Source organism: Protopterus annectens, chromosome 8.part0, assembly GCF_019279795.1.
Source record: "Protopterus annectens isolate FY-2018-M chromosome 8.part0, PAN1.0, whole genome shotgun sequence".
NCBI classification, from domain to species: domain Eukaryota; kingdom Metazoa; phylum Chordata; order Ceratodontiformes; family Protopteridae; genus Protopterus; species Protopterus annectens.
Window position 1 is genome coordinate 1,199,489,185 of NC_056741.1, and position 19,199 is coordinate 1,199,508,383.

General features: G+C 35.7%; 1 protein-coding gene across 1 annotated transcript in view; it reads right to left on the reverse strand.

The window, feature by feature from the left end:
• The window catches only part of LOC122808435 (trypsin-like), a 187,505-nt gene that overhangs the window by 138,479 nt on the left and 29,827 nt on the right, over positions 1-19,199 (reverse strand). The window contains exon 2 of the mRNA XM_044079398.1: positions 3,738-3,826. Within this exon, the coding sequence (XP_043935333.1) occupies positions 3,738-3,826 (89 nt within the window). The remainder of the gene's footprint in view (positions 1-3,737; positions 3,827-19,199) is intronic.

Below are 19,199 nucleotides of genomic sequence, written 5' to 3' on the forward strand. Positions count from 1 at the left end.
TTGTTTTATATCTGTTACTATATTTTCTACTTGTAGTACAGTTGGTTTAGACTTTGATTTGCATTTCTTAGTAAATGTTTTTTGACAGCCACCACAATTTCACTCGTCAAGGCCCTACTATGTCTAAGCAATTCCAGTTCTGTATTGCAGATGAAAAGATCATTTCCTTAGTTACACCCAAAAAAATATGTTCTCAATTACCTTTCATCTCTGTTTTTGTGTGACTAGATTGGGTTTGTAAGAAAACCTGTAGTAAATGCCCCTAGCCAATTCCAAAAGAAGGGATAAACACTGTTGCCTGGGCCAGAAGGGAGTCACCACAGTGATCTTGGGGGATTCCTTCTGAATCTACAGAATTACCTTGAATGTCTGAAATGGTAGAAAAGCATAGAGGAATATTCCTATCCAATGAAAGGAAAAGGCATATGTCTTCTTGGCCTTCTTGAATGAAGTCTTGGACCAGAATTTTGCCAGCTGATTGTTCAATGGGAAGGCAAAGCAGACAATTTGAGGAACCCCATATAAATGGATCAGAACTTGGAAAACACTTGATCCAGTTTCCATTCGTGAAAGTCTGTCTTTGTCCTGCCCAGCTTGCCTGCCACAAATTTTTGTTCGGACAGAATGTAGGAAGTAGGGTGAGAGATTGTGCTGTAAAGCTATATCCCATGATAACAAGTCTAGACGGCAAAGGAGGTAAGACCAGGTTTCTCCCTCACCTTTTTAAGGTATCACATCACTGTGGTATTGTCTGTAACAACTTGAAGTGGTGCAGGGGACCAAAGGTAATTTAGAGAGTTGAGTGCCTTGATAAGGGCAAACTTCTCATTTACATTTATGTGCTTGTGTCTGTCCCAGATACCTTGCACTTTTATCCCCCTAGCAAAGTACAAGGTAACTGTGGTGACTGACTGTTTTGGAGCTGGAGGAGAGAAGGAGACCTAGATTCAGGTTAATGGACATCTCCACCAAGTGATTTCTCTTCTCACTCATCCCAAATCTGGAATCTGAAAAGATAATGGGTGCTGGTGCTGGAACCAAAGAGACTTCAGATACCATTGTGTCTCTCATGTGAAGCATTGTCAGAAGTTTCTTGAGAATCATGGATGATATGAGACTCAGAATCCTGAGGCATTCCCTCCCTTGCCCATTAAGGAGACCCCAACATTTGTACAAGACATTACTAACCCATAGTCCATACTGGCTGTCTGAGAAACATCAGAAGGTTCAGGGGGAAAACCCTGGAATAGATCTAAATGTAGACTTATTTTTTCCTATGGAAGAAAACCTCTTTGTTCTGAGGTTCTCTTGGAATCCCAGCCTGCATATGAGATCTCTCACCAAATAGGTGAATTCCTGACACTTTGAAAAAGAGTCTGCATAGATAAGCAAAACATCTAAATATGGAAAATATAGATACTATGTAGACTGCAATGTGCTATAACTGGAGCTAGACACTTTGTGAATACTCTTGGGGCAATGGAAAGCCCAAAGGGTAAGGCAGAGAATGGTAATGTGATCCAGATACATAAAACCTTAAGAAACCTCTGAAGTCTAATGGATACTAATATGATGATAAGAATCTTTTAAATCTAAGGTTACCAAAAAATCTCAAATAGGAAAGAAAGGGCAAGATTGTGTTGTGAAAGGATCTTAAACTTGGGCACTATCACAAACTGGTTTAAGATAAAAGGTCCGTAACTGACCTCCAGGCATTTTTTTTTCGGCATCAGAAACATTCTTGAATGAAAACCTCTTCTCCACAAGGAAAAAGGAACTATTTCTATTACCCCCCCAAGATAAAGCATGTGCTATAGGTCAAGAGGGAACAGAGGGGTTTGATCGGGGGGGGGGGGTGTGGAATAATTCCCTGCAAAGGAGGGATCTGTTCCCACAGAGTCACTCTAATCATGTTTCAAACACACCAAAAATAAACAGCTCAATGAAAGCTGGAAATGCAGGCACCAGAACTGTAGTTAAATGAAAATTCCCATAAATACTTTTAAAATAACTGCTCATAGATTTACAATCAAATTCTTTTATTTACAGAAAAAATAAGCACTTTCATCTTTTTATGTAAAAGAATTCATCAAACAATTAACTTACACTGATGATTAAAACGTATTTTAGACCAATAAGAGTCACTTAATGTAACCATGTAATTGTTCCCATGTGATTTTCCAAGCCTCCCAACTAGCTCCACCTAATTCATAAAACACTATTAGATCATGGCAGTTTACAAAACATAGATAAAACATACTCATATGAGATTCGCTAGTGGTCAATGCATCGACCCCATAAACAAAGGGTGCAAGATTTGACTCCCATACGGGACAGGCAGCTAGGCTCCAGATGCCCCACCATGGCATCCAGCCCAGCTTTCACCCATAAAAATTAGATTTTACAATTATAAATTCAAACTTAACATTGAATGTTGCTCCTCAATAAAACTGACTTAAAAAACATTTCTTATCTTTGTTGAGGCCTTAGTTTTAATAAGCGTTCTGTTGATACATTTTTATTTAACAACCAAGCAAGAGTGAATATACACAAACCAACACAGAGACCGGAGAAAGCTGCAACACTTTATTCTGGCTAAAACGCCTTCAAAGGAATAAATGCAATACTGCTAGTTGCACCTTATATAGTATAAAAAAATCAATTAGTGTAATTATCAAACACCTTAATTGACCCAAGAAATTTAAAGAGACAAAGCTATGTAAGCACATCCTATGAAAAATACAAACTTTTAACACCAAGTTCAATACATATGCATTAAATGACAATTCTAATACAAAACATCTCATACTGCATATGATCATACACCCAGAAGAAGTTTTTTTAATTACAAATTTTGAATAGAAAATGTGAAGTTAAATAGTGAGATTAACTTCTAAATTCATGCCCCTAGGTTTTAAAGTGCTGAATTTCAGAATGAATCTGCTTTCCAATTTTAACAAACTCTGTAGAAAACTTCCATTATAGTGAAATTCAGGTTTGGCCAGAGCACAGAAGAATAATGAATCAGAGATACCATTGTGAACTAGATTAAAATGTTGGGAAACTGGGCTATCATTTCTAACATTGCGAATGTCACCTAGGTGTTCTAGAATGCGAATTTTTAACTGCCGTTTAGTCTGACCAATATAGAATTTAGGTGGAACGCAATCACACCCAATCAAATACACTGTGGATTTATTCTTTCTACCATGTCAAATTTGAATGGAGGGTGTTTGAAAGGGACAGCAAGTTAGCACAATTTGACCCATGGACTGTATCCGTAATATTTCTTTAGACAAGAAGTTTGACGATTTGAAAAAGACTTCTCTATTTTATGATTTGCGCCTATTAGAGAAATATGTGGAACTGTCCATTACACCCAGGGGCTTGAGAATCGACAAGCTTCCTGCCTTCAGATTTACCGAAGACGAAAATGCTTTTTTGGAGGAGTGGAAAGCGGCTTCACTACAGTGTTCTCTTAATTGGTTAAAGATTCTCATCAATCGTAACCGGAGAAGTTTGGGTATAATTCAAGCCCAAATAGCTGAAGGGGAGGCCGCGTTAGCTGTTGAGTACTCAGATACCATATTTTTATCAGCGATTAAAGGCATTAATGAGGAAGTCATCAAAATAGAAAATGAAGTAATTGCGAGGAAGAAAAAGAAACTTAGTAGAGATGTGAATGATTTCAGTAAAAATCTTATTTATTCTTGGCAACGAAAAGCCAAGAATGGTACCGTCCATATGAAGGGAGGTGAAGGAAGTTCACGTGGTTCACGTAGCTCACGCAGTGGTCGAGATTCATCACTTTCATCCTCGGATACAACTACAAGTAAGAAAGAAAGCATCAACAGCACTGAAGTTGCTTCAGATGCAGAAGATCAAGGAAGATGGAACTTTCGACAGGGGCCAACGGAAATCGCACCAAAAGGGCGGAACAGAAGATATTAGAGGAGTTTCCCTGCTGGATTTGAACTGTACTTCTGTGTGCGGACTTAATACTGTTTCTGCGACTTATAGTTTTGGTAATTATGCACAAATTGTTAACTTAAGCAAGCTAAATATCACTTCTGACATGCAAAAGGTATTGTTAAAGGGCAGTAAATTTGTGCCAACTAGAATACCGGCTCTTTCAGATTTGCTTGCTGATGTTAAACGGTTTTGTCGCAAGCTCTACTTAAGGGCATTTTTTGAGTCAAAACGTGCTTTTAATAATGTGTCAAATTTAAATTCTGTGTCGAATGTTACCAATGATAATAATACTAATGTTTCAGATGACAGTGATGTTGACATCAATTATTCAGTTAGCACTGAGTACTCTTTAATCACAGAGGACCCTTTAATGGACCTCTCTACCTATGAATACCAGGATGAAATCGGTGCTTCTTTTGAATTAAGTTCTGCTGAGGGAGTTAGTTCTGTTTGTGGTACAACCTTTGAGTGTAATGAACGTTTCTTCACGGGCTATGGTAAATTTTCCATGCCCCATTTGCCCACTCACAGTTCTTTTTGTCCTCCTAAATGTTCAGTTGCCCTAAGGGTTTTTGAGAGTGCTTTATGTAAAAAAGTTGAAACAGAATATCTACTTTTTTCCAAACAATTCATTGAATTCAACCTTACAAAGCAGGAATGGCTGTCATTAAAGCAAATGAAGGCAGTGTCTAATGAATATAAGTTTTGCATAGGATAAGGAATTGGGTCATAATGGACAAATGTCATTTTTAAAATGAACTTTGATCTTTTGTGCGATGAGGAAGTATATTGTGAATTATCCACCAATCCTGTTGTTGAATTTAATCTTGAATTGTTAGACCTGTTAGAAAGGGGTGAGAGGTTGGGCTTTTTTAGCAGAAAGGATGTGAAGAGTTTACATATTAATGATCCTAGGGACCCTACATTTTATACTCTTCCAAAATTACACAAAAATTTACAGGACCCTGTGGTGGCTTTGGAAAATGTGGGAATATTTTTGGATAGTATTTTAAAAAAAGAACTAAAGAATGTAGGCTCCCATATTAGCAATACTGACCAATACTGTGACCTAGTGCATAATCTAAAATGGGAAGATGATTTCTATTGGGCCACAGTGGACGTCAAGGCCCTTTATACAAGCATTAAGACCAAGTTTGGTCTGGAAGCAATTGCTAAAATTTTGGGTGATGGTCCGCGAACAACTTATCTTATTTTACTGTTGGAGTTTGCTCTGACTCATAATTATTTTGCCTTTGAACAAAAATTTTTTCTCCAGAGGGAAGGGACTGCAATGGGGGCTAATTTTGCCCCTACACATACGCAATCTTATTCATGTCTTATTTTGAGACCAGTTTTTATATACTCTTGATTTTTATAGATACATAGACGACCTAATTTTCATTTGCAAGGGCAGTATGTTGGAATTTGAGGAATTTATTTCCAATACTGCATCAGAACAGATTTGGCTTGGAATTTACATATAGTCTTAATGAGTTTGAGATTCACTTCTTGGACATATTATTATATGCAAATAATGAAAGAAAAGTACAATTTAGGCCTTACAAGAAATGTACAGCTTCCAATAATTTCCTATATGCTACTAGTGCACATCCGGTTCACTTAATTGAAGCACTGGGAATTCAAATTTAGTGAGAATTTGGAATTTGAAAAAAAGGTTGTCAGTGAGGGGATATTCTGAAAGTTTAATCAGTAAGAGTTTAGATAGATTACTTAATTCAAATAGAAAAGGCTACAATTTTGGCAAAGTTTATGTAGCCAAATCTAGAGATGATGTGGTTGCCTGTGCAGACAAGGATAGACTGTTTTTTGTTACTAAGTTTTCCCCTTTCTCTGTGAGATTAAAGAACATTGTTGATTTTTTGTGGCCCATTGTTTTCAACAATGAAGAGTTTGGCCACATGTTAACATGTCTCTTTTCTTATGGCAGATATGCCAATCTTAAGAAATTTTAAAACATAAAGCCACAATGCGTGGCAGTTCCGTTAGCATCAACAACTTACCCTTTGGCATGTTTAAATGTGGAACTTGTAAGGTGTGTTCGAAGGCAAGGAATTTATCAGATAGTTTTATCAATGGGGTCAAATACACTGCACATAATTTTTTTAATTGTAAATCATGTGGAGTAGTGTATTTGATTGGGTGTGATTGTGTTCCACCTAAATTCTATATTGGTCAGACTAAACGGCAGTTAAAAAATTCTAGAACACCTAGGTGACATTCGCAATGTTAGAAATGATAGCCCAGTTTCCCAACATTTTAATCTAGTTCACAATGGTATCTCTGATTCATTATTCTTCTGTGCTCTGGCCAAACCTGAATTTCACTATAATGGAAGTTTTCTACAGAGTTTGTTAAAATTGGAAAGCAGATTCATTCTGAAATTCAGCACTTTAAAACCTAGGGGCATGAATTTAGAAGTTAATCTCACTATTTAACTTCACATTTTCTATTCAAAATTTGTAATTAAAAAAACTTCTTCTGGGTGTATGATCATATGCAGTATGAGATGTTTTGTATTAGAATTGTCATTTAATGCATATGTATTGAACTTGGTGTTAAAAGTTTGTATTTTTCATAGGATGTGCTTACATAGCTTTGTCTCTTTAAATTTCTTGGGTCAATTAAGGTGTTTGATAATTACACTAATTGATTTTTTTATACTATATAAGGTGCAACTAGCAGTATTGCATTTATTCCTAGGTGCCAGAATAAAGTGTTGCAGCTTTCTCCGGTCTCTGTGTTGGTTTGTGTACATTTTTATTTAAACCTGGCTGGAGGTAAAGCATTCAAATAAAGTCGCCAATAATAGTTCACTCTTTTCAAGGGTGAAGTCCCAGGTCCCCCTCTTTCATTCATTGCAATTTGTTCAACTATGATGAATTTGTGACAGTGGTTATGGTTTTGCTGTACATGTTTAAACAGTGCACTTGTGTTTTTCTGTTTTTCATCATCATAAATATTTTCACAGACTCTCTCCCTTAGTCTTCTCTGTCATACCAATATAAAAGCACGTACACACTGAATACAGTGCATAGTACATGAGCCATTTTGTACTGCAGTCGAAATGCCCTCTGATTGTGATTTCATAAGTGGAAATAGGGCAATTTTTCTGAACAAGAATATGATGACACCAAGGGCAATTCCCACACTTGAACATTCCAGGGTTGTTGGTGTTAATAATTACCTTTAGTGTCCTCAACCCTTTTTTTTCAAACATTGCCTTTAAAGTTCTTCCCTCTTTTATATACCACATGTGGGCATGGGCCAACATTTTCAATCACCTGCTCACTCCTTAAGATGGGCCAATTCTTTACCAAAATGTCCTTTATCGACATACTGTCAGTTGTAAAAGTTGCAATAAAGACACACTTAGAAGGTAGTTTGGTTTTTTGATGCGGTTATAATCTGGGTATCTGTAGACTCAATCCCCTTACTACAATTCCCATTATTGTGACAAACAGCCTTCTTATTTTCCATAATTGGATTAAACATATTTTGTTCTTGCTTGTCCATGACTTCAAACATTAAGTTGTCAATTAAGTCACTTGGGTACCCTCCTACCCTAAACATGTTCTTCAACCTCTGACATTCGTCCCAAAAAGTTTCATCAACTGTCACCATTCTTGCTGCCTGAACAAATTGTTTCTTCACTATTGGTCTCTTTTGTGTTAATGGATGAGAGCTGGCAAAGTGAAGGAAGCTGTTAGAATAAGCGGGCTTTCTTTAAATTTCAGACACAAACATCTGATTTGTTCCGTCTTTCATCAAGAGGATATTGAGATAGGCAATCATGTCATTATTGCATTCATGTGTAAAATTTTAAAACTCTGTGGTTGCATTAATGTGTTCGATAAATGATGGAATGTCTTCTCTCTCCCCCCATCCCAGAAGATAAGCATACCATCCAGGAATCAGGAATAGAATATACAATGGGAAAACAATTCTGAAGGTAACAAATATTTTTTCTCCCACTGGATCATTATAATGTTTGCAAAAAGATCCCCACATGGTAAAACCATAGTGACACCCTTACTTTTATAAGTACAACTTTTTCCTCAAAATCCAGGTTAATTATTTTTTAACACCATCTCCAATAAATTCTCATAAAGATTAATATGATCTTGCTGAATCCCTTTTTGGTGCAAAAATTCAGCAAACCACTCCATCCCCAATTCATGAGGGATGACTGTGCAGAGGTCTTTTATGTCTATTGTAACAAAATGTGTATGATTCCTTGAATGGTATGGTATTTGTCTTATGGAGAAACTCCCACAAGTCCTTACAGATGTATTTCTCATCCATAACTAGGGATTTTAATTCTTCATCAAGAAATTTTGCACTGGGATACATATTTGATCCTCGGGCATCTACTAGTGGTCTCATTGGGCATTGTTCAATGTTTTTTGAATTTTGGGCACCCCAAGTATATATGGAATTAAGGGTGTTGCCACATTCAAATAGCTGAATTATTCTACTGAGATTTGACAATCTATAAATAGATCTCAAATGTTAGCTCAAATTAGTCTATATGCCCCATTTAATTCATTAATAGATGTTTCACAGTAAGTCCCATCAGTGAAAAGTTATTTCGGGTCTATATTATATTGTCGAAATGGCATTACAGCAAATGCCATTTAGATGACACATAAAGAGCAAAGTGCCAGCTCAGGTAAGTGATTTTTTTCTAAGAGAAAAGAATCACTTGGCCTGAGTCATGACATTGCCCTTTACCCCACTGTAGTGCAATCTTGGAGTTGGTATATTTAGTTGAGGGGGGTGGGGGGACACAGCCCCCCACTTTGAAATGTTTTACTGGTATATTTTGTGTTGTTGGTCTATCAATTTTTTTCCCAAGGAAAAAAATCACTGACCTGGGGTTTTGCTGTTATGGAATTTCGTTGTTTATGTGTCGTCGAAACGGCATTCACTGTAATGCTGTTTCGACAATATAATATAGACCTGTTATTTCATCCTGTTGGAATATCTCTGTTATTAATTACCTCAGCTCATCCCCCTTTGTCTGGCTTCATAATTTGAATCTCTGAATTACTCATGAGTTCATGTAGGCTGGTCGTCTTTTTCATACGATTGCTGAAATTCGGTACCTTAGGCATTAAATTCAGTCTCTCCTGAAGTCCAGTTCACACATCTTCTCAAAGAGGTGAATGGCTGGATGTAAGGAGGGATTGTATGTGCTAGAAACATGTAATGCAGTCAAAGCCTCATCCACTTGTTGAAACATTATGTTAAAATTAAGTTTTTGTACATAAAATTTCAAGTTTATTAATGTATTAACTCTATTAGCACATTTTCTTTGGACAAATGAAAAACCCCTTGCAAATAAATCACAACATGTGGTATTGATATTTTGTGAGGAATAATCATAAACTATAAAATCTCCACTCATCTTCTGAACAATAGACACTCTTGTCTCTAATGTAGCATTCTCTAAACTCTCCGATTCCAGTACTGTCCTCTTTCCCTGCCCTCCCCTGAGGATAGGAGAAGGTTCTGTTGCTTATTTGGGGAAACTGGTGGTGTTGTCTCTCCTTGAGATGTTCTGATCTCCTTGGAATAAATTCCCCCCATTAATCTAAAAAAAACAAAATAAAAAAAAACAAACATTTTGTCTAGACTGGTTCTTCTGTTCCAATACCTGAAAATGGTTAACGTTTATCACATCAGTTCTATGTTCAAAATTGTTGGGAAATTGGTTTAAGTTGAATCTAGTTTCCCAATTTTGTGAGGGTGGGGGATTTGGGTAAGCCTTATTATAAGTGTAATCTTTTCTATCTGTGTCCAGCGTTTTTATCTTATGGTTTCATATAGACCGTCTCTGTGCATCAATACTTGACAAAATGTGCTCATGCTTAAATTTATGAAGTGCATATTGGGTGTCACAGTAATTTCTGCATCCAGTATTTGGGTGTCTTTTATAAATTCATCGATCAGCATGGTGTTATATTTGCTTAATAAATTCATATATTCATACTCATGCCAATCAAATAAGACCATAAGTTCTTTATGTAATGGGGAACCTGCCAAAATTCCAGATGGATATCACCTTTCTAAAGGAAATGAAGTTTGAAACTCAAATGCATGTCATTATTTAGGGATTTCAATCCTCAATAATTTGCCTGAAAATCACAAATAACATTAGGAGAATAGACCAAAAAATATGAGGCAAAAATCTGGACATGGTGCAAAAATTTGTAGGGTTGAGAGGTATGCATGCTTTACAGTTTAAAAAAGTAATGTTTTGTGGAGTAACCTCCCTTATGTCCGATTCTGAACCCTATACACACTTATGCATGCCCACACATACTCACTCGCTACAGGCACTCGCTCACACTTGCATATACACGTGCACTTGCTCACAGTTATATACACATAAATCGCATACTTGCATAAGCTTACTAGCTCACACTTGCATACATGCACTTACGTGCAGTCATATACACGTACTCATACACTTGCGCATACTCACACACTCACATTTACACAAGCATTCGTACACACTCGCATATATATATATATATGCACTCACAGTCAAATACATGGACTTGCAAACATTGGTATACATGCACTGATAGACATTGAAAACAACCGGACACATGCACACTTTCTGTTTTTCTTATGTCCTTTTTATCTTTTCTCTGACTGCACAGCTTGCTTTATTTAAAAAAAAAAAGAGAGCCAGGAGCTGGGAACACAGTTTGTTACTATATTTAAAGTGGGGGGATGCTTACCCAACCTTGGCCTATGATGCTGGTACCCTTGTTTGTAACAGCAATAGGGGCTGATAGATATTGCACACTGCATTTGGTTGGTTATCTGCTGCACAGAGACTTAACTGCAATTCCAGTAAATCATTTTAAAGCAAAATAAGCTGTTTTACAAAGTGAAAAGAATCTCACTTAACCCTTATGTGTCCTTTGTATTGAGATTTATTAGCATGGTATGTCAGACTTCTCAGCCTCTTAGCTCAAGAAATCTGAGCAAAAAAATACTATGAAGAAGGACAGAAAACAGGGACAAAATGTAAATATTTCAGTTTCGAACTAAAAAAGTTAATAGAATGGCAAGGTTTGGTATTATCATGCATGTGTTGGATGGATTAAGTCAGATACTCAAATGTCTGTTTTAAATTGATGAATTTTGTGACTTCAGTCAATGGTGATTTGCCCAAACTAGTATGCAAAACAATGTTCCCAATAGGGATAGGACTGTTTTATATTTCAGAGCTGAATGGTTAGAACCTACAATACAGAAAACTGAAATAAATGCATGCGTCCATGCAGCAAAGCAGCCAAAGTAATCAAAAACAGAAATGCTCTCATTGCATTCCCCTTGTTGGAAACTTCTCATTAAAGTAAAATCAAAAAACATTTTGGTGCTTTTACTTATCGTACACTTGAATCAGTTTTGCTATAACCATTTAAGTGGAACATTGATACTGCACTTCTCTGGGTTGTTTTTTTAACTTAAATGATGAGTGTCCAACTAGAAGAATGCCACCTGAGCATTTTTGTTTTTTTGAACAAAGATAATGTGCAAAATTTAGACAAATATAGAGATGAGGAATGTGGTTAAGATTTGCCAGCAATCAGCAATACATGCACTTTCTAACTAATACAATATAATTCCTACAAAACTCTAAATATAAAGTTACCAAGCACACTTTAGTAAGAGGCTACACATGATTTCTATTTAGGCAACAGCTATGGTGATTTAATGATTGTTATGATTTATGCCAAGTGCTTTGTGTTGCATTTGTACTGAATTAAACTGTCAAAGAAACAGCAATCTTTGATACAAATCTTAAATTACATGCGCAGTGTTTTCGCAGCTGTGACCAATGCAACAGTGTAACTATGCACCATGTGCTTTGCTTGGTACTCCTCAAAATGCCTGCAATGCTCTAGGAAGTGCAAGTAAAAAAAAATACGATACTTGCTATAACAAGAATATTACAATGTTTCGTGGAGAGAATGCTGCTTTAATGTAAATTTAAAACACTGATCTGTCACAATCTTAAACTTCAACAGCTAAAATAATTACAATCTGAAACAGAGCTTGGTAAAATCACACTGTCTTAACTTTCTAACCTAAGAAAGAAAAATAGCAACACATGTTTATAAAACTTTATAACAAGCAAGTCTACACCAAATGAAGGCATGAAGTTAGTGAATGGATTGGCCATTGTGACCACCACATTGATGCTCTCCTCCTTTTCTGTATTATTTCAGTTCAACTAATACTATAATCTTTGCCCCTATCCATCTAGCTCATTATTCAGTCTCGCCTCCTACATTAAATGCCAACTATTTCAATAATAAAGTTATCACTTTTACATGTTTGTCAAAGCTATACTTGTTGTGTTTAAGTTTGTTTCTTTTTCACAATTATCCTTTTTCTATGTAATTAGTATGTTTTCCACAGGTCTCATCTGAAAATTAGCTCTGAACAAAATTGCTAAACTAGTCATAAATATAAACATAAACACATTGTTGATTATAAGTTCTGGTTGTATATACCAAGACAGCCTCTGCACACTTACATTTAATAGTCAAGCAATCTCAGATTGTTTGTGCTCCTTATTGACTTGTATGCTTCATGAATAAAAGTATTTTTCATTGAAGCCACACAGGTTTCAGTCTTCCCTAACTTGCTCAAAATATGTCTCAAGTCCCTTAAATAGAAATGGAGCAATCTGGCACATCATGCATGCAGCTTCAAGATCAGATTACAGGAGAAAGAAATTGCCTATATTAGCTTGACAAGTATACCTTAAATTTATCATAAACTTAAACCTATCTAGAAAAAGCTCTTAAAAGCATTTAGTATTATCACTATCTTTAACTTACTGGGATGGTTACTGCAAAGCTGAACTACACTTTTAAAGAACCATGCATTTACTTTCAAATTTCCTTAAATGGCAATTATGTTGGCGTACACATGAAGATTTTAGGCCTAAGCAGTCATAGAAAGGATCATTACAGATCTTAAAGACCATAAGTGTCCCCTGGGCACAGATCATTATTGTAAAACAGAATATTTTCAGTTTCTCCCCTAAAGCAAGTTAAGGCTTTACTACAATTAGTATTGGGATATCATAATAGTCAATTATTTTTGTTCTGATAATGCTAACTAAAGTCACATTTTTGATTTTATAAAGACAAACTTTTTAATTCTAAAATATGATTAGTGTAAGAATGCTTGTCATCCATTAATACCTCAAGGTTTTAACCAAATGTAATTTAACAGTTGTTACCATATTTGGTTTAGCCCTAGTATGTAATTCAACCAAAGCACTCTGTAGTTCAATTATATAATTTTAGCTGGTAACTAACTTCCTGGTCTGGATGTGATCTGCAGATATGCTGTGAAAAATGCTTGAATGAAAGGCAAGTTAAGAGACAATGGTTCTTAAAGAGAACTCCCGAGTACAAGAAACTGAATACCTTCCTGACACAATTTTACAGAATTTAGCATCCCAAAACCTTTTATCAAGCAAATGTGAATCCATGAAATTAATTCAGTCCCAAATCAAGTCAGAACTATGCAAAATGTGATTACAATTGATGAATGCTTGTGAGAAAAAAAAATGCAAATACCTACCTGGAGATTAGACTCAACTGTACTAGCATTTGTTTAGAATGCAAAACTGCAGGTAACAGCTGGGTGACGGTTGATTACTGGCAGTGTTGGCAGGCAGTAAGAAAAGAAAAAAATTCTTCTTCAAATTCTAGTTAAGTTTCATATTACAATATGCATATTTTTCTAGGGCAATATGGGTCTACTGTTTCTTAACAGAGATCTGTTACCTAGGTCTTATTTATGGACTTATAGTAACGCCTTCTCACTCTATGGGAATACTTCCTTAAAACTTGTAAGTAATATGTATTCTAAAAATTCTAGATGGACATTAAGATTGTAAGAGACCAGTTAGCAATCAAGTCATGGGCTGCAGCTTTACTTATTTTCAGACTTTGAATTATTCCATGTATACAACTAGTTAAACAGATCACCAGGAGTCTACAGTGCGAGATGATAGTGTTTACATTTAAACTAAGTCCTCCATAAATGCACAAAGTGCACAGTATCATTCAGCCACATAGTCAACCAACTATCCTTGATAAAGCAGAAGGAATGAATAATTTTGATTTATATATATATATATATATATATATAGTTCCACTTTATAATCTCGAAATACTGAAATCTCAAATTTCAGTATCTTGAGACCATAAAATTGAATGCTTAAAATCCCAAAACTGCGAAACACAAAATCGTGAACATAAACACACCATACACCATACAACACATACACCATCCTACCCACACTACAACAAATAAACAAACAAAACACACACAAACACAAAAACACAAATCAACAAACCTACACTACATATAAGCAGGGGAGCAAGCCCTCCCAGAACCTCACATGTGGGGGCTGCGCCCCGATACCCCTCTACTTATATATACTAACTCCGACATCATACCAAACAGAAAAAGACAGCAAACTCACCACTACACACTCTACAGAACCCTTGCATACACACACATCACAAATACACAAACACCACCACTTTCAACACTTAAACACTCATACTTTCACCTGCCTACGCTAATCCACACATAAAACTTTCAAACACATTCACATACACTCAAATAAATACCTACAACCAAAACAAAATACTCACTTACCTTACATACCAGCCAAATCCACATACTAAACCATACATGCTGCACACACTACATCCCACAACAAATACTGGAACACCATAACCGTGAATTCAACATTTCCAGATTCGTGGTTCTGGAGTGTCATGATTTTTAAAAATTTGACTTTATGATCTTGAGATACTGAAATCTGAGATTTCAGTATTTTGAGATTATAAAGTGGAACAATATATATATATATATATATATATATATATATATATATATGTATATATATATATTTTTTTTTTTTTTGCATTGCCAGTAGATTTTGTATCGGCCATTCACTACTCATTCCATTCTGGTTTATGACACCAGTTACAATGGGAATACCAATCACTGCAGCAGAGTCTTTTCCACCAGTTTTGGCACTAATGATGATTTACCTGTTGGCATTAAGTCTGAATTGTATGTACTACTGGGACATGATTTTTTTTCTTGCAAGAGAAACAATTCTGCACTGTCATTAAGATATGTTGGTTGACAAACTAGTTGAACCACTCTTAGATAATGTTATGAAAAACTACCAAATCTCTATAATGTGAACATTTAAGAATCTGACTTTTATCTTGCAGAATAGCTAGCAACTTAACTCTACTTGCTCATATAGCATGATCTGTTTCCCATGGATCAGTGTCTACAATGCTATAGGTCAGAACACATGCATAGAACTCATACATTGCTACTGTGTACTGCAGACTTCATAGCATTTCTCAAGCATTTACAGATACATACTGTAGTCATACAATACTGTAATTGTGCATCTGTGATTGCATCTGCTGAAGGAATACTATCCCCATTCAAAAGTTTAATGAAAAAAATATAAGTTTTCTGTACATCAATGAACCAGAAAAAAATGCACATGCTTTGCTTACTTGGACTCCTGTGTATTGCTCAGCTACTCAGATTACAGTTAGTATACTAGCTCAGTGACCTGATAAACTTTCATTATATTTTTGCATCTGTTGTAAAAACATAGAACTAAGGGAGGAAAAGGTACATCTTTCCTCTCAACCTCTCTACTATAATAAAAAGTTAAAACAGAAGTCTGTAGTCACACCATTCTGGCCAATCATGTGCTCAACTATCAGTTCACCTTGAAAACAAACCTGTTCTCCTTCTCACCCCAAGGTTTCCAGGTTACTTTGAGTAAATTCGACTCACTCCCATGCTCCTTCCTCTTTATGTAATTGGTAGTAATGCAGAGATAGAGGTGTAGAAGCATTTTACATACAGCAGTCAGACTTCAGTGGCTGCTTCAATATTTTAAAGGCTGATAAGCCATTTTCTCAGATGTTTATTTTTTTATTGTAAGAGACAGCACAAGTTGAGAGAAGTGTATCTCTAGTTTCTTTTTCCAGAAGATTTCTTGACAAAGCCAAAAATGATTAGTGTACAAAAAGCAAAAATTATAAAGACTTCTGTGAATTTAAGCTGTAAACAGAACAAATTTTTGCATCAGCATGCACTTTCTGAATAGTAAGTTTGGTACTGTCATGTGTGGCATTGACCAATTTTATTTAAAAACATTGTGCAACTGTAAGAGAAGGGTGTGTCTATCTCTCAAAGCTTTACTGTAGAATTCTTGTAAAACAAAAACAGTTGGATCAACATCTTATATGAAGGAAACTAAGTTATTTTAAAATAATTTGAAAATGAACCACAAAACAGTAGTTTTGGCATCAGCATTTTCTGTGTAGAAAGCAATATGGCACTCAACATCTGGCATTGACTGATTGTAATACTAGCTGACTTACTATAAAATGAAAATACATTATTAGGAAAAATCAGGGATGTTCTGTAATGCCAGGGTTAACAGAGTTGTGGACATATGGTATTTTCAATGAGTAGTGGTCTTTCTTAGAAAAACCTGTTTATCCATGAAATATGCATATATGCATAAATATTTGTGCATGTCTCAAGAATTGTCCACCAGGAAGCATTGTGAAACATGTTACATGCCCTGTCACTACAGAGGTCAAATATGGCTACTTAGACAAATATGACACTCAGTACCTGAAAATGAGAGTCTGACATAATGCCATTGAAATTTATGATGTGTAATTATATTAATTTACTAGCCTTTACCATAAGGTACTTGTATGATACACAATGGTATCAAATAAAAGCAGGCACCACACTGTGCAACTTATCACTGCTGCCTGGTTTCAAGCCACCACTTTGCATGTTACTTACACATTTTTATATTTTAAGTATCTATGATTGTGCCCCATTGATAGCATGGCTGAAACAGTACACAAGCCTGGAATGTTTGCTGACCCACGTACAGTGGACCAAAGGTAAGAACATGTTATTTATTTGTATGCTAAATTATGAACATGTGCCATATGAATATTTCTGTTAAAAACGTATATGGTACTTCACGGTATCAAATGGAATTTTGCATAACATTCCAGATTTTTATCACTGATAGCTGTTGTCTGCCTGCAACCAATTTGCAGATATTTGTACTTGTTTAGTAATAGAATATGCATATATGCATAATTATATTTCTGTAAACACCCTGGGCATTGTCCACCTAGACACATTGTAGAACAGCATTTCATATGCCTAGTCAGAGGTTTGAATTGGCTCCTTAAACATATGGGATACTTGGTGCCAGAGAAAATTATTTGTTAGACTTATGAATATATGCCATGTGTCACTATAGTAATAACTTGAACCAGAAGTTATTATATGGCTCCCCTGGTACCAAATGAAAGCATACTTAATGTTAAAGAATGCAGGAGAAACTTTGCATTGATAGTTTGTGTCCAACTTGGACTGCTTTACAAATATTTACATTTGTCCATTAAATCTGTATACAAATAATTATTCCATTATATATTTATTTATTTATTTATTTACAGTTTGTTTACCAGGATAGTCCATTGGGCCAAGAAGAGCCTGTTTTCAATGGAGTCCTCCCAGGGAGAAAAGCTCCATGAGAACAATATAAAATGATGACAATGAAATCAATTTTTTTAATACTGGACATGGTGTACAAATCTACAGCTAACATTGAAAATTTGGAATAAAAATAAAATTATACACACACACGCACACACACACACACACACACACACACACACACACGCACACACACACACACACACATACACACACAAAATGTCAGTTAAAACAAAACGTGAAGTATAAAAAAGCAGTGGTGTATATTTACAAATATTTTTTTAACACATTGTACATATTGCCAAGGTGGCAAAAAGAGTTTCTCATGTAATCTTAATAGAGTTATAGTAATATGATGAAAGAGAGGAGAGAGTGAGGGAGTGTGAGCAAGTGGGGAATAATGTAGAGATAGGTCATGTGGGATGAGAGCAGGAACATTCCTAGAGGGTTGTGAACTGGGAATAAAGTAGGGACTTGAAGGTAGAGTGGTTGTGGGTAGTACGAATATGTGGTGGCAGACAGTTCCAGAGGCGAGCTAAGGAAAAGGATAATAGTCGTTTGCTTAGTGGGCGAGCAGGTTTGTACATGTCCAGCAAATTCTGGTTAGTGGATCTTAGCAGTCTATTGGGCAGATACATTTTGAGAGTGGAGGCAAGGGATGGGCAGAGAAAGGGACTGAAGATGAGTTTGTGGGCTTGAATAAGTTAAATGTAGGTGAAATGGTTAGGTAGTTCTAGCCAGTTTAGCTTGTTTAGGGCATTGCAGTAGTGAGAGGAGGATTTATAGCCAGTATCAAACTTAGAAATTTTATTATAGCATTATTTCAGAATAGAATGACAACTATAAAACTGCTTTTTAGCAAACTGAAGATCATACCTGCATGAACAAAAGTAACACTGATAGCTGGAGTTTGACTATAGTTAGACAGCCATCGACAGTTTATACAATATGGGGGAGTGGCTAAGATGGCAAGCAGTTAGCAGCACAGGAATTTTGCTCTGCTTCTCCTATACATTTGTGACAGGATTAAATTGTCATTTTCATAAAAAAAATCATTCAGAGTAGCTGGAATATTGTGCTGGAAACATCTTGGGACATTTTGGTGGAAAAAAATAATTTACTTTTCAAATATGTTCTTGTAAAAACTTCAAGATAAAGATTTATCAAAGAAAGATGAACTATGCTAAAGTAGTTTCAGAAGAAAATTCAGTAAAGAAAGAGTAACCATCTATTTTGTATATAGGCATACAAGACTTATCCTTAAAACTAGATAGACTGGACTCTAAAGTCAACAAAATAAAAGAAGATTGTACAAAGCAGAATAAATTAATCAAGGAAGTAGTGAAACAATGGAAATTCCAGATATCTGCTATGGAAGATTCTATCACTGACGTAGACAGCAAACTTACATATCTGCTATGGAGGATTCTATCACTGATATAGACAGCAGGCTTACAGGAGGTGGCCATAACTTGATTTTATTCTTCAGCAAAACAAGGTCTTGGAAAAAAATTGATGACCTGGAAAATAGGGTGAGGAGGAACAACAGCTGGATTCATGGAGTCCCTGAG